This window comes from Arachis duranensis, chromosome 2 (assembly GCF_000817695.3).
Source record: "Arachis duranensis cultivar V14167 chromosome 2, aradu.V14167.gnm2.J7QH, whole genome shotgun sequence".
NCBI lineage: Eukaryota > Viridiplantae > Streptophyta > Magnoliopsida > Fabales > Fabaceae > Arachis > Arachis duranensis.
Genome location: NC_029773.3, coordinates 92,607,753 through 92,633,995, shown reverse-complemented (window position 1 = coordinate 92,633,995; position 26,243 = coordinate 92,607,753). Strand labels below are relative to the sequence as shown.

Sequence of the window (26,243 nt, the reverse complement as noted above, 5' to 3'; positions counted from 1 at the left end):
TCATATTTTTATAAAATATTAAAAGTATTTAATGTATAAATAATATTATTGATTAATATTTGTCTTAGATAGCGTGATTTTATTGTGTTTTAAGCAATATTATTACTAACCCTCCAATTCATCCATACATACACTTATTAAATTTTTTTATTTTATTTTATTTTTGGTGTCAATGAAAGTTAATTTGTCTAGTTTGTTGGAAACCTTGTGATTAAAAAATTATCAATTTTTGTCCACGACTCAATTATATATTGTGAAGTTCAGTAACTAATCCGTTAATGGTTTGTTGGCATATCAATTGGTGGCAAATTATTTTTTCATGTTTTGATTATTAAAATCTTTTGAAAATTTCAGTGACAAAATATATAGGTAAAGTATTATTTTGGTCCTCAACGGTTGGGTTAAATTTTAATTTGATCCATAAAGTTTTAAACATGTTATTATTAAATTTGACACTAATAGTTTACGGAATAAGAGTGACCTGTACGTTAATAACATTTTTAATTAAGTCGTATCTTCTATTATGTATTAGAAAAACATAACCAAAACCTTATTATAACACTTTTTTTTCTCAATTTCTTTTTTATACAAAATTCCAAATCCTAAAAATTAATCATCAACGTTTCAAAATCAAAGAAAAAAATTTTATATTAATAATTGTTAATAGATCAATTTTACTTATATACTAAAATGTCTAAAATCGAATGTTATTGACTCTTTAATATGTGAATTGTTTGTGTCAAATTTAATGGTGGGACAATATTTAATTTGCTTAAAAAAAATAGGGAATAAAATAGGATGTTTGAAAATTTTTTGGACTGAAATAAAATATTTTGAGACATTAGAGACCAAATTAAGATTCAACCTAAACATTGAGGATCAAAATAATACTTTAGGCAAAAATATATTTTATCCGAGTATTAATCATACCCTAAGCCAATAATATAAAGAATCAGGGCATCAAAGATGGTAAAATGGTATAATTTTCTAGCTAAGTAAACTAATTGCCTCAGTAACAATATAAAAATGCTTCCATTGCTACAAAACTTTTCTAATGCAACACAATTTACAAAGGTCATCAAATCCTAACAAAAATAAAAAATAAAAAGGTGTTCTATATATAAATATGACTAGCAAGTTGAAAGACATGTACAAAATTTTGGGAAATTTGTATATAGATTAATGTTCCTCTTTAGCTCAATTCTCTTTGTGCTATTTGATCTGGTTATTCATCTGCAAAAGCATACACCACTCCTGTTCTAGAAGGTGTATACACTAGAAAGGAACAAGGTCGGTCGTCGTACCATCCTTCCTGTAAAATTATCAGATAACACAGATCGTTTATCGTTGATTAAGGAGAAAAAGACAAATAAGTCTTTGATTTTTTAATTCGAAGACAAATAAATCCCTAACTAATTGAAAATATAAAAACTTTACTCACTTTATAAAACGCGCGACATCTAAATTCCTTCGTTCAATATATACGAGGACAAATAGGTCCCCTGGAAAGACTTAGATGTCTTGCGTTTTAGAAAGTGAGAGATGTTTTTGTATTTTTAATTAGTCAATAACTTATTTGTCATTGAGTTAAAAGATCAGGGACCTATTTGCGTATTACTCTTGATTAAGTCATTAGTTATGAAACATGAACACGGACACAGACACGGAGCAGAAATGATACAATATGAAAATATGGTGATAAAAAATGATTACAAATTCTATAAGTGTTGAGAAACCACATACAGAAGCAAAATATTCAGCAGTGTGATTGAGCCTATTGAATCCACCAAACAAGGGATCATCTGAATCCAACACAATCTGGAAAAGTTACAAGCATATCAATCAATCATAAGCTATCGAAATCGATAACATCGTCGAATCTTGAAGACTAAAAATCAAATCATACCTTGTATTTCCCTGCCTTTGAGCATCCAACTCTATAATCTGAATAGCTGTTGGTCCAATGAAAATTGAAGACAAAGACAAGGTTACCCTTTTCGAATACTATGATCTTGTCGCCTTCATTTTTTCGCGATATATATTGGTGCTTTGATGTCATGAACTGCATCAATAGTTCACTACTAAGCAGAATTACATAAACCAAAAGTGTAGTGTTTGTTCTAGCTATGATTTTGAAAAGTATGTTCATCATGATCTTGAAGAAGATTGCGACGACTCGCCTCAAATCTTTCTTCAAGATGCTGCATGGCCTTGTCAAATTCTTGCATCCCCCAGTATCTTAGATATTCTGCATCCCCCTGGTTAAACAAAGCAAAAGAAGAAGAATTTGTAACTTAAAAGATTCTAGAAATTCACTGCATAACTTGTGGTTGAAGTAACTTACCAAGTCGAATCTTCGCCTGCATTTATCAAAACTGTTGTTGTTCCCAGGAATTACGGTTCCATCGGGACGATATTGAGCTTCCCTTGGAAAATCAATCCACTCTGATAAAGAAACAGAACAATGAATGAATGAATGAATGAACAGAACAACCATAACATGTTCTTGAAATTAAGTATGATAAAAACAAAATTAGGATATGCTTATTAATTACCAGGGTGGCCAAATTCATTCCCCATAAAGTTCAAGTATCCTTCACCACCAAGGCTCATTGTAATAAGCCTAATCATTTTATGTAAGGCAATGCCGCGATCTATAACCGGCGTAGATGGTCCGTCCAAAGCCATAAAGTCATACATATCCTTAATCACAAGATGAACAAATACATAATTTCAAATTAAAATTAGAAGTTTAATAATTTCAAATGAACTTTAAGCACATAAATAACACAACCTAACCTTGTCCATCAACCAAAAAGCGATCGTCTTGTCTCCAACCAAGGCTTGGTCATGACTCTCTGCATAAGCTACACATTTTTCGGACCACCTTCTGTTTGTGAGTGTGTGAATGATATCACCCATTTTCCAGTCTTCATCTTTCTTCCTACATGATAAAGGACATGGTTGAACTTGAAGGTGTAAGCCATAAAGGAACTTAATATGCTGTGTTTGCACTTATGAGAAAGGATATTCACTTGAGAAGCTCGATCCATTTGTCAGCAATCGCCATGTGTAGCCGATAATCGAATCCAACTCCTCCATCTTGAGTAGGAATGCAGAGTGTTGGCATTCCACTTACCTGTGAAAGAGAAATTCTAACAACTATTCAATTCTTATAGTCATAAGTCATAACTGAAGACTTTAGAAAGGATGACATACATCTTCGCCAATCGTAACGGCCTCAGGGAAGAGTCCATGGATAATATCATTAACCAGCATCAAGTAAACTACAGCATCAACATCAGTTGAATATCCGAAATACTCACTGTAATTTCCTGTAAAAGACGCCTGCAGCGAGCAAAAAAGTATTGAACAATTGTGCAAATAGTTCATTCGGAACCATCAAATTTTAGAAGTTGGATATCTAGTTCATAGCCTTGAACCTGCAATCCATGATGAGTGTACATCATTGATGTGACACCGTCGAATCGAAACCCATCAAACTTGTATTCTTCTAGCCACCATCTTGCATTTGAGAGTAGAAACCTTAGCACCTTCACAAGCAAAAGAAAATAAATAAATAAAATAAAATATACCTCCCCATCAATGAGAACTATGTTTATGAATTCTGCAAAGATGGGACTTACTTCCCAGCTTCCATAGTTAAAAAGGCGAGAATCCCATATCGGATGATGACCTCGTGACCCGGGATGAAAGTAATGACTGTCAGTTCCATCAAACTTGTTCAGTCCATCCAATGTGTTGTTTGATGCATGGCTAAATTCACCAGAGATTGAAAAATCAGGTCTAAGTTGGAGTTAACTATGAATTAGTAGCTTGAAGACAATGATCAACAAAAAGGGAAGTAAAAAAGAAGAAGAATAGTAATACAATCATTAGATTCATTACCTATGTACAATATCCATTAGAACAAGCAGGCCTAGTTCATGTGCTCTGTCTATCAAAGACTTGAGTTCTTCAGGAGTTCCAAAACGGCTGCTAGGTGCAAAGAAATTTGTAACATGATAGCTGCATCATGCAAAAAAGAAAACATTTTTAGAATTCGAACGCCAATTTTGGCAAAAAAAAATACCAATGCAATAAGAAAAACAAATTATTGTAAATGTAATATAATCACTTCTCTTAAACTGATAGGAGGAGGCAAATGAATGGTTATATCTATAACATGGCTTCCACACGCAAGAGTCTTTTTTGGGTTTGTGCAAAATTTGCATAGGCTTTCTTTTTCTTTCATTTGCCTTATGCTGAAAATTTCTTTTTGGGAGTTAACAAGAATCGTGTTAGAGTATAATTAATCCTAGTTATACTAACAAATCGAATTCTAGACTTTTTGATCATAGAAGCTCTAATACTATGTAATGAAACCAGATGAATGGTTATAGCTGTTATTAAAATTGGATAGAGGAGGCATTGTAAATTGTAATGCTCTTGAACAAGGAATTCATCAAATGGCAGGTAGAGAAAGGTTACCCGAAACTAGAATAATAAGAATGTTCTTGGATAGCCATAATCTGGACAGCATTATAACCCAGCCTTTTAATCCGAGGTAGTACATCGTCTCTAAAATTGGCATATGTGTTGATTTTAGGTTCCTGAACCGCAGGGTTGATAAAAATTTCAAGAAAAAATTAATGACAAACTTCACACTGACAACACTTAACACTTGTAAGTTGCAACACTTTTTAACAGTGACGAATCTAATCTCATCATATTAAGGGTATCTCTATTCTTATTCTCTTTTCCTTCTTTCCTACATAAACCTTAAAGTTTCAGCATCATGTTAGAGTTGTACTGTCATAAAAGCTTCTGATGAATCGAATAGTCCCATTTTAGAGAATTCAAAATAATACAATTTAGTCCCCTTAAAGTTTTAAGGTAGAAAGTGCTCACCGGACTACTCATTCCAACATGTGACTCGTAAATCCTAAGTGATTTCGGTTTCTTTGGCTGTGGATGCTTGAAGACATATCTTTCCTGTTTAACAAACAAAAGAATAAGAAAAGTATACAACATAAGAGGGGCAATAGAAAAAAGCAAACATAATTAGATCAAACAAATACATACATTCGACATTCGTATACAACGAATGTTCAGAGAAAAAGAATATTTCTGATTTTTCATGGAAGAATAGAAGAACCTTACCTCATCTGGTGGATCATAGTAAATACCATTATATGGAATTTCACCTTTGGCTTGTACACAATACTTTATCCAAGCAGGAATAGAGTCCTTCATGCCGGATTGAGTATTCATGCGAATCTACACATATACTTTCGAAAGCTATTAGTTTGCGAGGAAAACCAGTCTATAACAGAAAATCACAGCAACCTGTCTCAATTTGGAAAACACTTACAAGCATAAGCATACCTTGACTCGAGATCCATGAGGAATTGGTGGCGAACCATCTGCATTGTTCGGCAAGAAGATCTCCCACACACCAAATTCATTCTGTTTGGACAAAAACACAAGATCAATCCAGAAGATGATTACATGCTCCAACTAGCACAATCATTTGCATACATTAACCGAAACATACCCGAGTCATTACAGCAGCATTTGGATTCCAATTGTTGAAGTCTCCAATTAATGCTGCTGACTGAGAAAATATCCAATTATTTTTAAGACATATATCAAGCTACATTTCTACATCAAAAACAAGATTTTTTTTTTTTAACTTTAGATGAACATCCAAAACAGATTTTTTAATAATACAACCCCTTAAATCGAATTTGAGCATAAGTAAAGAAACCAATTTTAATAATAAGAGCTAAGAATATAATATGAAAGCATATATACCTTAGCTCCTGGTGCCCATTCTCTATAAGTAATTCCTGTGACACTGCAAAAAATAGTAGTAATATTGATAAATAAGTTGGTATTAATAAAAGTAAATAAGTTCATAGCAGCTTTCTGAGCAAGAAGTTAGATACCTTTGCCTAAAGCCAAAATTTTCATGGCCGCGAGAAAATGGATCTAGGCCACCTTCATGCTTCTCGATATCCTCTTGCAATCTCAAGTATTGTCCGAAACTGTAATTTGATAAATTTACATGATCTAGCAACTCAGATAGTTATTCCACAAATACTTTAAGGAAATGAAGCTTAAAAGTGAGGTTACCGGAAATCAAAATGGTCGCGGTGAGTGAGCAAAAGTGGATCAATTTCATAGATTTTCTTCCCACAGCCAGGTGGAGGGATGATCTTAATTTTAACTACTTCATCTCTTTCCATTTTCAGTTTCTTGTCTTTGGATACCAATGTCTTCTCAGCAAGAGTTCTAGCACTATATTCTACAAGAGATGCCGAAAAACAGAACCTTTCTCATCTTCAATTTCTCTGAAATTTCTAAGCTACTTTCTTGATTAAATCACCAACACTATGAAGAATTGAAGACCCTAACATATGAATTCAGCAAAACAACATTTGAAGAAATATGTGATTAGCAATCTTATCTAAGCTAACTATGATTTCTAATTTTCTATTCACAAAAGTGCCACAAAAATATAATACATTCTTGATTCTTCATATGCACATGACATTGAAATCCCCAATCACAAAAGCACATTTTTTTTTATTAAATTAGGAATTTCAAGTTCTTCTGTTAAGGAAGAAGTATATTCTTAATCTCCAGGAATAACTACAGAGAGGGTCAATTTTACAAAATAAAAAAAGAAACATGTGCTACAATTGGAACAACATACCCAAAATCGGTTTATGAAGTAGAACACTTGTGATTATGAAACCCCACAAGATATGAGATTCAGATTTGGTGGTAAAGAGATTCAGAATCAAAAGTGTACCTGAGAGGTAGATGAAATGGAGATTTTGGATTCTGAAAGTACAAAAAAGTGTGGAAGCTATCAGAAACCTGCCACCTTCACTTCAATGAACTTCTCTTTCTCTCTCTCCCCCCACAAAATTGTGTTAAATTTGGGCAAATTAAATACTGATTTTTATAAATATTTGGTATATAATTTTTTACACTTTTTTATTTTTAATATTGGATTAACAATAGTATTTTTTTAAATTATAATCTATTGTAGTATTTTTTTAAAATGTGAAATAATTTAATGTATAGAGTACAAATTGAACCGTCCGATTTTAAGAAGTACAAAAATCGGACCGTCCGATTTGTGTTGAAAAAATTAAAAAATCTAATCAACACAAATCGTTGGGTCCGATTTGTGTACTTCAAATTTTTAAAATTTTTTTAACACAAATCGTTGGGTCCGATTTGTGTACTCCAAACTTTTAAAATTTTTTAAATACAGATCGAAAGGTCCGATTTGTGTACCTTCCATATTTTTAACAAACACTAAAAATTACCACGTTAAAGTATAACACTCATTTTACTTCTATATCCAAATTTTTTAGTCAATTTTTTAGATAACTAAAATGATTCTAAAGAATTTTTGGTTCTGTACTTAGTTAAAATATACTATATTATATAACTTTTAAAACAAAGAATTATAGTATAATAAATTTTATATAATACACTATAATACATGCTAATAGTATAATAAAAATGAATTCTATCAATTTATATGTTACATATAAATAGAAGTATTTGCTTTAATATCTTGATAAAGTATTAAACAAAGAAATCAATTTTTTTTTCATATGGTTGGGATAAATGAGTTAATTGTATTTGAAATAATTAGGTATCGGTTCTGCTACGTTACCAACAACATATCTGTCAACTTCTGCCAACTCTTATTTATAATTGTGTTTCATGAAAGTGTGTTTGTGGATGTGTCTAATAAAAATGTTTTTTTATAACTGTGTTTAATAGAAGTGTCTTTATAGATATATTTTCTGGATGTGTCTCTTTATATATGTATTTAAAATATATTAATTATTAGACACATCTACGAACACACTTCCATGAAACACAAATATAAATAAAAGTTGGCAGAAGTTGGCGGATAATATATTGGTACCCTATACTTTTCCATTAGGTATTAATAAATTGCGTGTAACAGCAATTTTCATGATAAATATGATATGATATTAGAGTTCTCTTACCCAATTTAAGTTGGTCAAATTGTCAGTTTATTAGTTTGTTTAAATAAATGTGAGAGATTCAAATTATACATGCACAATTAATTAGTCAGCGGCGATCTTTAACTTAAATTCAGGTTTGCAACGAATTAGTTTTTAATCTATTGGGTTATAAAATACGTGGGCAACAAAAAAAATTCTCCCTTAAAAAATTTAGTATATATATAATAAAAGTTTAATTATTCCATTGGTTTTTATAATTTTGCGAAATTTTCAATTAGGTTCCTATATTTTTTTTCTTTTAATTGAGTTCCTGCACCAATTTTTTTTTAATTTGATCCTTATTGACAGTAATTGACTTAATTTTATAAGGACCTAACTAAAAATAAAAAATATTGAAAGGGAAAATTAGTTTCAATAAATAAAAGAAACTTTTTTTAATATAAATAAAATTAGTTTCAATAAATTAAAGAAACTTTCATGCATTTTACATATTTTAATACATATTTTATAATTTTTAATTCTTTATTTTTTTCATCTGTTCTTTCTTATTTGTAGCTTTCTATAATTATTATTTTTTACATTTTTATTAGGCATGATATATAAATTTTAAGAGCGACTCACAAAAAAAAATCATATCTATTTTTCGAATTAAGATCATTGATACAAATTTACTCCTATCAAAGTCGAAAAACTAAAATCTAAGCAAAACATATATAAAATTATAAACAAGTGGTAAACTTTTATTTTCTTCAAAAAAAAGTCCAGAGCCAATATTACACAGTCAACATTCAACACAAAAAAAATATTTAAAACTCTTAAAAACAAAAATATACATATGAAACTCAATTTAAAAAAATCTAAAATTTAAATTCAACAAAAGCTCATCTTTAATGATGAACTTCATAATGGGTTTGTTTTCCAATCTATTATAATGTTTGAAATAATTAGGTATTAATAAATTGCAACAGTAATTTTCATGATAAATATATATGATATTAAAGTTCCCTGAAAAAAATGAGTATACAAATAATAAATTAAATAATATTTTATATATCTTATATAATAAAATAATTAAAGTGTATCGGTGTATCCTATAAATAATTAAAAAGTAAATTACACCAAAGAAGACTAAAAAGTAATAATTGAAGACTTGATTGTCCTATTATTTCTTTCAAGGAGTCATTAATTTTTTGCATAATAATTTCTTAATGATTTTATTGTACTATTACTCTTTATTGATAAATTAGTGTGGTATTTAGCATCGATTTAACACATGAAAAAAATAGATGTAATTCCTCACTAGCTAATTGATTTATGAATTGTGTTATTTTAGTGTGAAAAATAGTTGTTCATGGTTCATGATATCTAAGTAAAGTGAAAAATATATATCTTCTGTGAAATACGGATACTTTGCTAAGTTACTGTGTCTACGTATCGGACATATTTCGAACACGACACTCACTGACACTTGTCCGACACGTGTGTCTGCTATGTTCGTGTCTCAATAAAAAATAAAATTTTTTTCTTCAAACACACTTGGACACACCTAAATACCATCATGTGTCAGCATGTCCGATCTTATTCTTAATATATATTCTTAAAATAAATTTAGATATAGTATATATTATTATTTATCAAAACTAAAAATATTTTAAATACTTGATATAGTTAAAATAAGACATTAAAAATAATTAAAAAATTAATTTATATTTTAATATCAATAAAATATTAAAATATATCCTTATGATTTACCTAAAAAATACTTTATATTTTATATATATGTGTGTCCCTGTATCATGTAAAATTTTAAAATTCACATATTAGCGTGTCCCGTATTGTGTCGTGTCTCGAATCCATGTCAGTGTCCGTACATCATAATATATCTTTAATTATCATTTAAGGATGGCAAAGAAACGCGAACATTATAAAAAATTGAACCAGAAAAGAAATTAAAAACAACTACTACACACATTATGTTAATTAAGGCTCCAATCAAGTAGCGTTGAGAAGCTTTGTAATTTTTGCTGAATATAAAAGAGATATATGAGAATAGATACTTTTAAAAAGCACAAATTTCAAATTGCAAATCCTTGTTCAGATCAAGGTTCTCCATCTAAGAGCATGAAAGCATTAATATTAATTAAAACTAATTAATATTATTAAATACTAGGGTTCCAATATATTTGGGTATATAATTTACTAAATTAGAATATTAAAATTACTATATATCATATATATATCCTTTTGTATTTTAACATGTATTCTATATGAATAAGTGATTTGATGGCTGATTTTTTATGTTCACATAGCAAGATTGAATTTCAACTATATACATATGCATATAAAAAATAGCATCAATTGGGTATGTTCCTTTTTTTAAGTTACTTTAATAGCTTCTTGTTAAGTATATAAGGAAAGTCGATAAAGGTAAAAAAAAAAACAACTCTTATTAAATATAAACATTAAACATTTTATACTATTCGATATAGAACTTTGGTCACCCCATAATAAATTTAAAAACAACTACACGCATTCTCCATGGTAAGAGCATGAAATTATTAAAGTTAATTAGGACTAATATAATTTATTAAGTTTAAAGTATTAAAAAATTATTATAAATCATATAATACAACATGCATGTAGCTAGTATAAATAAAATAAAAATAACTTATTAAGTAAATTTATCAACTAAAATTTCTAAAAGACTATCTCATTGTAAACTAACATATATTACCTAGATCCTTAAAATCAAGGAGACGGATGACAAATTTTATACAACTAAGTAGTTTAATTTATTAAAAATATAAAAATATTATTAATTTATTTTTAATGTATATTTTATATTAATGACTAATTTTAGTATTTTTTTTTGTTTATTAAAAATAGAGAAATTCGAACTCGTAACTTCTTAGATGAGTATAGAAAGACTGTATCATACTATCATTTGAGTTATAGCTCGTTGGCTAATAGTTAATATTAATATTAATATTAAATGTAATAATAATATTATTATAAAATAAATTTTATCATTTAAAAATTCAAAACAAAATTACATTTGTGCATGTGCATATTTCTTCATGGTGGGGGATAAACAAAGACTTGTTGAATGTCAGCATCATAATCCATGGCTTCCAAGTTCTCTTTAATGGTGTAGACATGACTGCTCAGAACACGAACAGATAAGAATCTTTGCTCCTGATTCCACGATTCAACATGATTAGCAGTAGTGATGTCGAACTCATCCTTTAAGGTAAGAGTAAAGATCGAAACGCAAAGGACGATGTTTTTTATTTTCTTGGTTCCATCTTGAAGTGCAAAGCCAAAGAGCATGGCACACGTTTTGCCTTCGCCAAGATCAACAAAGAAAATTTCTTTTACACTCGTAAAATAGGGTTTGATTTTCTTAAATAAAAGGTAAGTGCTGATTCTTTGATAGACACAGACTCCATTTCGATTTACCAACATAGCAAATATCTTTGTTATCGCGAGTATTCGTGATGGATAATTTTCAGCAGTGAAACATGCATCTCTTTTCGACTTTGAGAGTGAGTATGAAAGCATCACACTATAGTTCGTGTAGTCTTCAAGACCTGTAAATGCACAGCGAGGAGTGCTAAGAAATCAGCGGATTTTATGATTTGTAATCATTAATTGGTAAAAGGGAACCACTTAGATAAAGATGTTAAAAATGTCTTTTTCTAAAGATATTTTTAAAAATTAAAACTTAATATATATAATCAATCAAATTATATTATTTTATTATTAGATCGGACAAATCAATTTAGCAAAAGCATTAATAAATTAAATTTTAAATTGATATAAATTAATATTTTTTATAAAAAATTACTACAATATTCTTATTATAAAATAAAACTAAAATATTCTATATATATATATATATATATTAATTTTGAAAATTTTAAATTTTAACCCTATAACAATAGAGAAGAAAATAACTAAAATTTATGATTCTCAAAATTAATATATATATATAATAAGAGTATTTTAGTGATTTTATATAATAAGGATATTATAGTCATTTAAAAAATAATATTAATTTAGACTGATTCAAAATTTGATTCACTATTTTTGGGTCAAATTAATTTATTTGACCTAATTTTGATAAAAATAACACAATTTAAGTGATTATATGGTGGAAACTCAGGTGCAGTCGACTTCACGTAAAGTTAATACCTAAGAACGGTTAGATGATTTGACTGTCAACTTCACGTGCAATCGACTTCACCTGAGTTTTCACCTTATTAATTAGTCATTATTAATATTTTTAATGATATGAAGTCATTATTAGTATTTTTAATGGTATGAAATTACCTGTAACAGTGGACACTAATAGAGAGGGCACCAATGGCAGTCCATCTTCATCGTTTAAACATAAATGGAAAGAAGTGAAGCAGTCAAATTCTTCCATTGTCCATTGCCGAGTTTGTATGTCGAAACAACACAAAACACGTTCGGAATTATTATAATCTTGAACCCATGAAGGAAGAAATAGCCTTTTGTCGTAATAGAGCCATTGTGACCTTTGAATCTGGCAACCATGGTAAACACGCAAGGAATCTTGAGTCTCCAGGAGAGTATTAAGCGGCAAGCGTTCCCACTCGCCGCCACAACGCCGGAGAACCCAAAAACACCATTCTTCGTCGTTGAATGTAAGAAAGTAAGCTTCACCGGAAACACAAGCAATATGGGAATTATAAAAGTCAATGTATGCCGGCACTTTTGAAATTGACTCGCACGGATTTAACTCTGCCTTTTTATTCCCGCCGTCGTCGGCGGCGGCGGTGGCAACGACATTACATTGAAATTCGTAGATTTGGTAGCAAGGTTGGTTGTTGTCGTCGGAGCCACCAACTAAAAAAATCTTAGAATCCAAAGAGAATAATTGCATGTCCCAAGATGGAAGATCTATTGTGAAATCGAAGGACGAAGGTGGTGGTAGTGGAGGAGGCGGCGGTCTGCTCCATTCCCAATACTCCTCTGAGTAGTAGTGATCTTCCACGACCTCGACCTCTTCTTCTATGGGTACCAATTTGCTCAGGTCAATGCCATGAATCTTTCCACTCAGCATCAAGCAAAGATAACTTTCCACCATTTTTTTTAATCGAACACAACCAAACCCTAAATATGTGTAGAAAGGTGAATGAATTTATGGGTAAGAGACTAAGAGTAAGACTATTAATAGTATTTGAATAGATTATGAGTTACATGTACAACCCTAGAAAAAGATTGTGTTTGTCAATTACTTGGGGTCCAAGTTTGCCTAAAGTTCATAGTTACTTGGGTCCAAGTTTGTTTAAATTTAAACTATTTAAAGTGCAAATCTAAAACTACTTGGATTCCAAGTTTGTTTGAAATTCAAAACTATTTAAACTACAAATTTACCTGAAGTTCAAAGTTATATCAATTAGTTTAATATTTTTTCAATGTAAATAAGATTAGTTTTAATAAGCTATGAGAATGTTCATGCATTCTACAAATTTTAACGCATGTTTTTATAATTTTCAATTTTTTTTCGCACCTGTTCTTTCTCACTTCTAACTTTTTATAATTATTATTTTTTACATTTCTATTAAGCATGATTCATAAATCCAAGAGTAATTCACAAAAAAAAGAAAAAAAAACGTATCTACTTCTCGAATTGAAATCAAATCATTGATACAAATCTGGTTGAAGTGTTGAGGTTGAAAATCTAAAATCCAGGCAAAACATACAAAATTATAAACAAGTTGTAAACCTTTATTTTCTTCAAGAGAAAATTTTGGAGACAATATTGCACAATCAACATTCGACACAGAGAAAAAAAAGTAACATTCAACACAAAAAAAAATATCTGAAACTCTTAAAAACAAAAACATCTGAAATTGAATTAGAAACAATATTCGAAATTTAAACTCAACAAAAGCTCATTTTTAATGAATATCAAAATGGGTTTGTTTAACAATTTATTGTAGTGTTAATTTCTTAACATTACTCAGGTTGAAAACTATTCTGCTACTTTCTAGCCAAACATAGGAAGAAAAAATAGTGTTAAAAATGTTATTTAAAATAAAATAAAATAGCATTATTGCCCTCCAAATTTTGTTGACCAAAGAAATCGTATATATGTTAAGCTTTTACTTTGCAATTTCAAGGCCAAGGGATTCAGATCCAAGGCTTTGATGAACTATAACAGTGAAATAATAATGCTTTATTGACAATCTAAGAAGACAACTAAATTTAATATATGCAAAATCAAGGAGGAATATAATAATTTTGATTAAAGCTTAATATTTTGATTAAGATTGTATTATGATGGAAAAAAAATGATCATAAGTAGGAAACTACTTAAGCCAAAACATCTGTATCGCGAATAATCTTCATTGAAGGAAGAACAATTGCAGCTACTGGTTTATGTGCATATCCACCACCTTCATCTATGATCAGTCTTAAGCCTTCTACATGGAGTTTTCCATGGTGACCACTAACAATGATGGTTGGACTCGTTCTTAGTTCCTACCAAAAGAATCAAAGGTGCAAATCAGAAGTTACAAAAGCAATTCAAAAAGAAAAAGTTAATTTCAAAGAAAAATGCTATATATACCAAAAATCAGCCACTATATATTTGCATATAAATACATGTATTGTTTAACTTATCTTCAATGCATATTTTGTACTTTGAACATGTATTCTATATGAATAGTTGATTTGATGACTGTTTTTTTGTGTACACCTAGCACGATTGAATTTCAACTATATACATATGCATATAAAAAATAGCATCAATTAGGTATGTTCCTTTCAGCTTACTTTAATAGCATCTTGTTAAGTATCGAAGGAAAGTCGATAACTCTGTAAGGAAGAACAACTCTTCTTAAATACGAACATTAAGCATCTCATATTATCCGATACAGGACTTTGGTCACCCCATAATACCAAATCCGTAACATTTCTCAGATTTGAGGTATGCAAATAACTTTTTTCAAAAGTTGAAACAAACACAGCCTAAATCCTCAGCAAGTGTATTATTCTTTGATTAAAGAAACAGCATGCTATTACCTCTGGAATCTCCCATACATTCATTCTTCCACTTAGCTGTGGTACCTTAGGCACTCGAGTATCGCGAGATTTCAACATTTGCAACTGCTGTTTCACATCCACTCCTTTCTCTAAACCGGCATGAACAGCAATCAACTTGCAGCATTCAACTCCATCTTCAGTGTTCACGAAGACATCGTCCTAGTCAAGTACGAAACAGAGTAATTTCAACAGCAAGTTATTCCTTCCATCGACGATTATTTGAAAAGGAAATAAGGGTTTGATGTTCAAAATGCTGACAAACAAAGTTAAGCCGCACCTCTTCATGGACCCAAATCAAATCGGCAAGAAATTTCTTGTGCGAATCAGGAACAGCCTTGATCAAATCTGAACCAAAGTCATTGCCCCTCAAGTAGAGATAAAGATAATAACTCTCAAATTTTCAAGAAAGGGCTATGTATACAATCCAAACTGGTACAGAGTAGTATTCATTCATAGCACTGAAAAAAATCCTTATGCTAAGAAAACTTTCAACAAGCAAGGTTTGTCTCACTATTTGGGATTAGTTGCATAAATCAAACAACCCCATGTATAAATCATGATCATAGTAAAGTAAATCCATAGAAATCTACACCTATCTTAATGGTTTCTTTTACCTATGAAATTTTTGATTTTCTTCTATCCCAAAAGACTATCACTACCTTCCATAATCTATTCTTCTTATACCATGATTTCTAGAGGCCTTTCTCTAATACATTCATTATTACTATTAATTAACCTTGCACCAAACATTTTCCCTCGATTTGTGTTATTCTTGCTCACTTTTCTCTATCTTCTCCTAATTTCCTCATAACCTACATGAAATATACATAATTGAAAAAGCATGTTGTATAAATAACAGTTTAACTTTGAAGCACGGACAGCCTAAAACGTTTTACAGTGATCCAATCATATAAGTTCTTTTGGATGATCATTCATGCGATCAAATATAAAATACCTTATACTATCAATCCTACCATAGTACCATATAAACTATGACTATGACATATATAAACTAACTCGACACACAATTGTAACTAGTTTGTTGGATAGTTTGAATTTAATTTCGATGAAAAGTAAGTCTAAAGCAATTTTAGACTTGATAACGTCACATCAGCAAAATTCTACTAATGTGATTGGACGATTATATAAAGGTGAAAATTCAGGTGAAGTCGATTTCACGTGAAGTTGATATCTAAGAACCGTTAGATGATTTGACTAAATTTTCATCCAACAACCCTCAAGTATCAACTTCATGTGAAGTCGACCTCACCTGACTTTTCACCTTATATAAAACATTTTACAGCGTGCATCTAATTACGTAAAGTCAAACAATGGATGTGATTGCACAATTGTGTAAAATGCTATAGGGTAAAACGCTTTACAACATCAAAATTAAACTTAGTTTCAATGAACATGAGTTACTTTAAACTTTGATTGTTTAGAACTAGCAGTTACCTGCAGAACCATGAGGAACACCGTAGGACTCAAAGGTGGGTGCTGCATCATAAATTGAACCCTGATACTCGGTTCCTTTAACGGTATTAACCTTAACAGTGATGTTCCCAGCCCACCTTCTTCCTTGCAAATGCATCTCTTCGTATCCTTCTCCCTTAAACCACCCTTCCCTCTCTTCACTCTCCTCATACTCCCTCCAACCGCCGCGAAACCCTTCTCCACCCGCCGCCGGTGGAAGCACTCCCACGAACGCCGCAAACGCGAAATCGTGGTTTCCGGCGAGGAAGATATGGGTTTGGTTTGGGTATCGAGATGGAAGGGAGATGAGGAAATCGATGACGTCACGGGTGTTGGGGCCTCTGTCGCAGTAATCGCCGAGGAAGATGATTGTGGCGGTTTTGAAGTCGTGTGGGTCCGTGGCGGATTCGAGGTTGGACCATACGTTTTGGAGCTTGGTTATGTAGCCATGGATGTCACCTATGCAGATTACGAGCTTCTTGTTCTTGTTGGTCGTGGAGGTTAAGGTGGTTGAGGTGGTTGTTGTGTCTGAAGATGAAGACATAGTTATCGGTGGCTACTACTTTGCATTGCATCTCCAAGTTCATGTGTGACATTTAGGAAGAAAAAAAGAGTTATTTTTTTTAATTTGATGCGGGTTGGATTGGGCATTTTTGGGTTGGGCTTCAATATTTTTTTTTTAACAAATGAAAGCTTCAAGATCAACTTATATATAGTCATAACTTTGACCCAAATTATATATATATATATATAGTCATAACAATTCGAATATTATCTTGTGCATATGCATATTGTGCATATACTTATGCAGTAAATTATTGATTAATAACAAACTTTTAAATAGAGTTTTTGAATCGTAATGGATTATACTTTTAGAGATACTGTAAGAACCAAAAAACAAATATTAATATATATGATGAATTTTGGTTGTTAGATTTTTTTATTAACACTAAAAAGAGTTTAATTGTTATCTATATCCACTAATATTTTTAAGAGTAAAGTATCGTTTTTATCCCCAATGTTTGGAATAAGTTATGTTCTTAACGTTTAAATCGTCCTATTTGTATCCCTAATGTCTATAAAAGTGATTCAACGTTATCCTACTATTAATTATACTAACAAATCAGATTATATTTTTCAATTATTTTCACTTGGATGTATTCATTTTTAATTAGGTCTCACTTGAATGTATTCGATTTTAATATTATACCCAATATTTATGTTTAGATTCAATTATGTCCCTAGAAAAGTGAATTATGTAAATATTGTAGGAATTAGTTTCAACTTTTGATGAGCTATTTTTCGGAGTGGATCATCGATTCTATCCCAGACATTTGTATTCTAACTTTAAGAAGAGATTTTTAAAACTCAAACTAAAGCGTTCATGATATATAATTAACGGCATGATAACATTGAATCACTTTTACAAACGTTAGGGATACAAGTAGGACGATTTAAACGTTAGGAACACATATAGGATTTACCCCAAACGTTGAGGACAAAAACGATACTTTACTCTATTTTTAATTTAAATTAGTCTTACATAGCAAGTAGTTGAATCAAATAGTTGGCCATACATGAGTGAATGTATGTAGATTAAAAGCCTTTGATCTTAGCCACGAATACTTTTGATTGTTAAGTTAAATCCCCTATATTAAAATAATATAACCTTTTTTTTTCTTTTCTAATCTAAATAATACTAGACTTTTGGGATTACATTATTTTTGTTAATACTATACAGTAATATCTTACTACTTGTTGAGATGCAGTGTGTTGTAGTGTATCCTAAACCTTCTACACCTCAAAAAAGGCATTAAATTCAAAACTAATTTACAACATAGGCTTTGATGATTGTTACAATTTGGCACATGGTGCATTAGAGCCATAGACAAGAGAATCCTAACAATAACAAGAATGCCATTCATGCCAAAAAGAGGGTGTTGGTCTCAAAACTCAAAACAATTCAAACTCCACTTGCTCCCCTGTTGTTTTACACTCTAAATACTTCCCACCCTTATTACCATGTGATTGTGATGTAATCTCTGAGAACTCAAACTCACATAAATCTGGTACTTCTGGTGGTGTAGCACAGCGTATTAAGGCCCAATTAAGACCTTCAAAGAAGGGATGCTGTTTAATCTCAGCAGCACCTTTCTCAGTACCCAAACGATTCTCAGGTTCCTTAACCAACAAGCCTCTTATAAGGTCCCTTGCTTGGAAACTAACAAAAGGGGTATCAGGGAACCTTAAACTCTGCAGAACCACATTGGCTAAGGTTTCTTCATTGTTGGAGCCTTTAAAGGGTGTTCTTCCATATAAAAGCTCATAAAGAAAAACACCAAATGTCCACCAATCTACTGCAGCTCCATGCCCTTCCCCTTTGATGATCTCTGGTGCTAAGTATTCATGAGTGCCTACAAATGAATTCGATCTTGCGTCTGTCGGCTCGGCCACGAGCTGTGGTAGTGATCTGATATGGGCAGCAAGTTCAGCTTTCTGTTTCCTTGCCTTTGCAGCAGGAGGTAAGAATCTTGGGCTGAAGCATGGAACTTGACACACCGGTTCAATGCAGAATGGCTCGATGCAGTTTGATTGTACACATGGACCGGAAACCTTGGCAGGATCCATGTCTGAAGATTGTTTTAGAAGTGTTGGGCTAACATCACACCTCAGTGAGAGGTCAAAATCTGTCAGCATAATGTGCCCGTCTTCTCTAACTAGAATGTTTTCAGGTTTCAAATCACGGTAAACAATTCCAAGCATGTGCAAGTATTCCAAAGCAAGAAGGACTTCAGCAACATAAAACCTGCACACATAACAAACCATAATCATCAGTGTATAATAAAAGTTTTGTTTAATTAAACATCATATTATTCATAATCCAATTTCCAATATGCTGTGAACAAGGTAGCTTATGTCTATCCAGAAGGAATGAGTGTATGACCCTAGTACATAACACAAGAATCTACAAGGTAACAAGAATACTCTTTCAAGTTACACAAGCTGCAACAGTGCAAATCATGTTTGTACAACACAACATGAAAGTGACGTTCATGAGAATTTAGCAAATCCTATTTGAATATACTAGGGAAAGTGATGATTGATGAGAAGGAACACAAGCCAACTAGCATATTTCATCAACTATGCAAGCTAATGTATCTAACCTAAGTTTTAGTAGGTGGAATTTGCATATACTTTTAACCAAACAGAAAATGAAATGCTTAGTATCATACCTTGCTGCTGGCTCTGAAAAACTTCTACCAAGCTGTTTCTGACGTAGAACATGAAGATCTCCACCAGGACAATACTCCATGACCAGACATGCCAGATTATCTGATGTAAACTGTGCATACATTGTTGGAAGAAAAGGATGATCCAGTATCCTTAATATTTCTCTTTCTGTTTGAGCCCGAGGCATCTTCTTCCTTCTTGCCAAAAATTCATTGTCCATAACCTTAATAGCAAACAAGCAATTTGTGCCAATCAGTTCAGCAAGATAAACAGTCCCAATGTCTCCACAGCCAAGTTTCTTCAAAAGATTAAAATGTCTCAATCCCAAGACTCCATGACGCATTTGACCATGTCGAATGGCTTCCCACCTAACATCTTTTGACATGTGAGGCCTATTGCCACAAGTAGAGCCACTGACATTGCTCTCATCACTGGTACTGGTACTACTGCTGTAATCACCTTGACTACTCTTTGAACTTTGTGAAAATTCAAGTTGCTCTTTCAATCTGGTATTCTTTTTCACCTCTGTAATTTCTCTGCCACTATTGCAGCTGGTCGAAACCAAGCCTGACCGCGCTTCACTTGAGTTTACTCCTTCTCCAGGCCTGATAGACCCCATGTCTTGGTTGTCTCCTTTACCTTTGTTTTCTATAGCACACAAACATCTTTCACATACCAGTGGAGCTGGCTTATTATTTGCATCATTGGATCTAGAATCACATAATGCAGAACCTGAACCCTGCTTTAGTTTCTTCTTTACCAAACCCTTGTTCTTGATGACCATTTTGACTGTTCGAGGGGATCGCGACTTTTTGCACACTCTGTTGCCATTTACTGAGGTAGAAGAGGAAGATCCTGAGTGTAGCCTACCTTTCTTTGGTACAGATGCTTTGTTTCCTAGTTTTTTAGGGGATGACTCGTCTTCACACAAGTCTAATTTACTTTCCTTACTGCTATCACCAGAAGGAGAAGATTCAGATATTTGTTTTTCTACTTGAGCAGGTTCCAAAGGCTGTGATTGAACAACTACTTTACATGATGAAGATGCAGAATCACTTTGCATTGATGATGAATCCCTGGTATCATTGTGTTCAGTTGTTCCAGCAGTTTCAGAAGTATGAACATTTTGGCTCAATGATGTGCTTGTAGCATTTGAATGAGACTGGGATGTTGTATCCAATGAAAGTGACTTACTTTCATCTGTCTCTAGAGATATCTCCATTGTACTACTACCTTTACTACCAACATAAGAAGGCCCTGATCGTCTAGCTTCAACTACAACAGAATTGTACAGTGTATGTATCTTTCCAGCCTCAGATATTCTTGGAGAAGCTGATGACTTTGATAATCTTCTCATAGCAGCCATTTCAGATGCCTTAGATATACACATGTCCCTTAATGCTTGCTTTAAAGTCACTGGCTCAGAAGCTCCAACTCGTGGCGACCGAGGAACACCCATTGTCATTGGCTTTTTTAATGTACTTTTCATCTTTGGGCTGGTACCATCTTGTATTAGGCTCCAATCCCTTGATGAAGATTTAAGAGTAATTGACTCAAACAGCTTATTAATTTCATCATCTAGATGATCCTTATGCTGTAGTTTCAGCACAGGAAGCTTCTGGTTTTTCTCAGCTGCATTATATCCAGAATTGGATCGATATATCTCTGCAGCTTTCTCTTTATCTATGTCTTCCCCTGCTTCAACTATTTCACAAGTGCCACTGTATGAACCCATTAATTAAAGATAAGTTGGCTCCACTAGCTTAGCTTTGGTGTGAAGAATGTTTATTGTAATTCATTTCACTGTGGCTCCAGACACCATACACTTACCATTCAAGGACAGTGACCTTTTAGAATCAGGACCATTGTTTTGGTCAAATCAAACTTGAACTCCAAATGCTACATTCACTTCTTCACCAGCTATGTGACGTTCAATCCCTAAAGCAATCAGAAACATTTGAATAAATCAGAAAACCAGTAAAAGTCAAGAACAAAAGAAGACAGCAATCAAAAGAAAACACAAATTGACATCATCAGAACTGCAAGAGAAACTAATAGGAACAGGAAGATTTATTGAACCAATTAAATTTATTGTCTTCTCCAGAGTTAAACATCCACTTATATATGATAAAACTCAAAGAAGAGAAAACTACAGTCATAAAGACATAAACGCAGGTATGTTTGGATACTGTACAATACACAATGCAATTTTGACATCCATTTATGCATAGGATCTAGTTTAATTTACCATCTAATTCTATTAGAATGTGACCAGCATATTTACACAGAAAAAAAAAAGTACTATGATTTATGAAGTAGGAATCATCATCTTTTGCTTTCGGGGCCATTCAATAATATGTCAAATCAATAGATCAGATGAAAAGTAAAACAAAGCAGGAACCAACTTGCAGTTTAACTAACACACTACACAACACTTTTTATGCTATGGAGAAAAAAAGGATGGAAAGGCATAACTAAGCGCCATATTCTCATCAAAATTGATTTTTTTTTTTTTTTGAGAAAAAAAATAGAAACAATAACAAGAAGCAAACTGTAAATATTTCAAATGAAGGGAAAAAAAAGCGATCTAACTCTTTTTTAATAATTTGAAAAATAAAATTTTTAAAACGATTCAATAAGTCTATGCCTATTTTACAAAAAAAAATCAAAGAAATAGTTACATTTTATTTTTAAATTTTTTTTTAAAAAAAATAATGTTGCACCAATCTTCATAAACTGGATTGGCATCCAGACGCTCATGATAAAAAAGAAAAAGAAACTATAACATCCAAACTTTCATTATCAAAGTTGAAAAAAAAAAAAGAAAGAAAAATAATGATATATAACAAAGTGATTTAAAATTAAAACTCAAAAACTTTTCTTTTTCTTCTAATATTGGTAAACGAATCCATTGTTGAACTATATCCAAAAATCACATTTTGGATAAAAGATCAAAGCATGAATAACAACAACAACAAAAATGCAGTGTCTTCGTTGCAGCGTACGGAATCCAAAACTGCATCACAAAGAAGGAGAAGATCCAAAACTACAACTAACGAAGCACACAGCAAACACAAAAAACTAAACAACAAAACGGCGTCGTTTAAGGATCTAGCAGGAATAAAACGAACCGTTTTTCAAAACGCGATGCGGAACGTGGTGGAAGCTGAAGCTGAAAACGGAAGCTCGTTTGAAAACGAAGGTTCTGGAAAGTTGAAAATGACGGAACCAAAGTTGAAGAAGAAGAAGAAGAAGAAGGAAGTGAAGATAAGAGAGATGAGAAGAAAACCCTAACGTGGAGGAAGCTCGGAGTTAGAGAGAGAAAGAGAGAGAGAGAAGAGAAGAGGAAGAAGAAGATGCAGAAGAGAAGATACATTATTCATTTTTTATTTTTGTCTTTTGAAAAAATAATAAAAAAATTGTATTATTATTATTTTATTTTTTATTTTTATTATTTTTTTCCCTCTGGTTTCTCTGCTTGGCTTTCAGGCTTTCAGCACTGGCACTGATTATTTTGTACAAATTGGGACCCACCAAATTTTTATTTCAAATTTTTTACTGCAAATTAAAAAAAATAGAAATTTATATTTACCTTACTTCCACTGTTATATTTGAATTATAAAAATAGAAAGTGTTAAATATGCAAAATTTTGTTTTAATACTTTGTAGTATATTTAATTATTTATTGAATAAATTATTACTTTAGGTAACTTCAACAAATGTATTTAATTCATGTATTCTTGTTGGACTTTCTTTGACAAATTATTAATAGTATTCAATTTTTTTTAGAAAAAATAAATAATAATGAAGAGTTCCAATAATGTTACTATGTAGTGATTAGTATTACAAATTTATTCCAAAAAACCTCAATAATTTATTGTGTAAATTTCAGTGGAGGAAATTAAAATCTATCCCAGTTATAGTAAATACATATTTTCAAACTCATCAAATATTTAAGAGTTAAGAAGATTAATAATTAATTACTATTGAAGATTTTTTTTAAATAGTGAATAATCTACTAATAATAATATCAAAACTTTAGTGTATGATCATTTAAGAGTGAATGAGTGAAATCATGATTCAAATAATGCAAATTAAATTGAATATAATTCATTTACTATATTTAATAAAATAATAATCTTAAGTTGTATTTTAACATAATTTTTGAATTCAAAACATGAATTAAAAAATATATATTTTCACCATTAAACTAACTAATGATTTAGCAATTATAAACCAAACATACTCATAAATAAAACCCAATTATAACCACAATATATGAAGGGAAAAGTGTAGTAGAAATTTTTTGGTACACCCTCCATGTGAATGTGATATTTTTGGTGGAACATGAAAAATAAACAAAACAAAAACTATATATATTAATAAACACTATCTGCACTCTCATGTGAATGTGTTGTGATTAAAGACAAAATATAATATAATAATATATAAAAAAAAAGGTTTTGATTTTTATTTGAAAATTTCATTTTCATGTATGAAAATAATTTTTTTTTAAAAAAAATCATGACATGATATGTTTTGGCTGGTTAAATAGTACTTAATCATATAGCATCCAATGCTCTATTATTTATTTATTTATTTAAGTATGTTAGATGTGATATAATATCATTTTGTGCATTCTGATAAATGAAAAGAGCCAAGAAGGTTTATTTATTTATAGTTGTTGGTATGATCTAAAATTTCACCATCCATTATGTCTTGTAATATTAAATGTTATTTTTTAAAAGATAGGGCTTTGTTGCTGTTAGATGTAAATCATGTTAGGCTTATATTATTGAATAATATTTTATATAAATTTTGAATTTTTCTTTTCCATCGAATAGATGAATTAATTAAGATATTTTGATATATATGTATATATTAATTATATCATTTTTATAAAATTTGAAATTGGTTTCTATATTAATTTTTTATACATTGTCAAAAAAATTTTCTTTAAAGTGTATGAATAAAAACATTTTTTCTTAAAATCTTTTCAAAGTTTCTTAACGTATTTATTAACAAGACTTTAAACTAAGACAAAGTATAGGGAGTCAATATATGTGTCGTACAATGCATACAATAGGGGTTAATTTGTGTGATTGGTTTTAAGTATTTTAAATTGGATGTTCGATTCAGTAGGATATCAAATATTTATTATCCCTGGTTTCGAATAGTTATTATGTATAGTACGAGTGTATTGTGTTTGATAAATTAATAATATTTTATCCTGAATATTTATTTTTTAATTCATATTGGGCCAAATAAATAGCTTATTATACACAATATACAAATACTCTATTAACTCCCTAACAAAATTCTTAAATTAATTACCAAACAGGATTAGCTCACTTAAGAGGTTAGATAGCATATCTGATTTTCTATACGCTCATTTTGATTTCTTGATAGTTGAATTTGTAAATATATAATATATTCAAAAAAATTTAAAATAATATTATTTGGCATATTTTCCTTTCATTAATAATATATTAATATATTATCATTATATTTTAAAAATAACACATACTATACCTAATTTATAATTACTTAATTATTTAATTTTTTTTATCAAAATGATATATAGTAGAAGTTAATAAGTAGTATATATACATTTAAAAAAATAAGAAAAAGGAAAAAGAAATTAAGAATATATATTATTTCAGAAGATGTGAGTATAATTATTTTTTTGAAATTAAGTGAAAGTACTATGGTCATCATGTGATGTATACCTAATAAATTTCTGAAACTTGCGTTGGTATAATAATGGCCATGATCATTGATTGAAACAATGAATCCCAAATAAGAGACAACTTCAATGTCCACCAACCAATCACTTCCTCCATTAATAAATAATTTACATATATATTTTGTACTCAATCATGCACACCCCTAAAATAAATTAAAAAAAAAGAAAGAAATTTATTGAATATAAATTTGTAACTTTAATTTGTGCTGGCTTGATTTAACTAAATGTTGAATTTCAGCTGAGAGAGATACCTAGATTATGGAAATTATTTTTTTAAATTTTTAATATATTTTTTATAAGTGAAATAAAAAAATTACAAATAAAAATATTATATAATAAAAAATTATATTTAATAATATTACTTAAAAAAATTAAAAAGATCTATTTTGCTCTAGTTATACAAGAGATGAATTACACATACATATGTGTAGGAAAAGTAAAAGAAATGACATTTGTTTATTTATTTTTATCTAACAAAAAACTTAACTTTCAATTCTATTATATATATGAAGAAAAATATTAGCTAAGCTTTATTCCTATCTTATATAGGCTAGTGTATATAACTATATATATAACTTTAATTGAATTAATTGGGGACAAACTGTAAATAACTTGAATTTGTATATGATTGTGTACGTGTAGAGTATAAGTATATTTCCATTTTCTATATCAATAAAATAATATTAATAAGA

At 30.6% G+C, this 26,243-nt stretch overlaps 3 protein-coding genes across 3 annotated transcripts; all 3 read right to left on the bottom strand.

The window, feature by feature from the left end:
- Positions 1-967: 967 nt before the first annotated feature.
- Positions 968-13,137, bottom strand: LOC107476327 (1,4-alpha-glucan-branching enzyme 2-2, chloroplastic/amyloplastic-like). Its single transcript, XM_052257986.1, is given in 23 exon segments — positions 968-1,312; positions 1,744-1,818; positions 1,907-2,062; positions 2,181-2,258; positions 2,345-2,445; positions 2,556-2,703; positions 2,800-2,944; positions 3,036-3,139; positions 3,220-3,348; positions 3,444-3,554; positions 3,648-3,777; positions 3,910-4,029; positions 4,492-4,613; positions 4,912-4,995; positions 5,164-5,280; positions 5,389-5,469; positions 5,558-5,617; positions 5,818-5,860; positions 5,952-6,050; positions 6,139-6,326; positions 6,329-6,370; positions 11,124-11,614; positions 12,357-13,137. Coding segments are annotated over 23 exon segments (3,492 nt in total). The 3' UTR covers positions 968-1,225.
- A 1,125-nt stretch (positions 13,138-14,262) lies between these two features.
- Positions 14,263-17,160, bottom strand: LOC107476214 (tyrosine-protein phosphatase RLPH2). Its single transcript, XM_016095982.3, has 4 exons — positions 16,557-17,160; positions 15,379-15,446; positions 15,081-15,260; positions 14,263-14,537 (listed from the first exon to the last, which is right to left on the bottom strand). Exons 1-4 carry the CDS (start codon positions 17,116-17,118, stop codon positions 14,370-14,372), a joined length of 978 nt encoding a protein of 325 aa, XP_015951468.1. The 5' UTR covers positions 17,119-17,160; the 3' UTR covers positions 14,263-14,369.
- Positions 17,161-18,336: 1,176 nt separating this feature from the next.
- On the bottom strand, positions 18,337-23,132 carry LOC107476213 (serine/threonine-protein kinase D6PKL1). Its single transcript, XM_016095981.3, has 3 exons — positions 22,937-23,132; positions 19,808-21,743; positions 18,337-19,380 (listed from the first exon to the last, which is right to left on the bottom strand). Exons 2-3 carry the CDS (start codon positions 21,538-21,540, stop codon positions 18,528-18,530), a joined length of 2,586 nt encoding a protein of 861 aa, XP_015951467.1. The 5' UTR covers positions 21,541-21,743; positions 22,937-23,132; the 3' UTR covers positions 18,337-18,527.
- Positions 23,133-26,243: the final 3,111 nt, after the last annotated feature.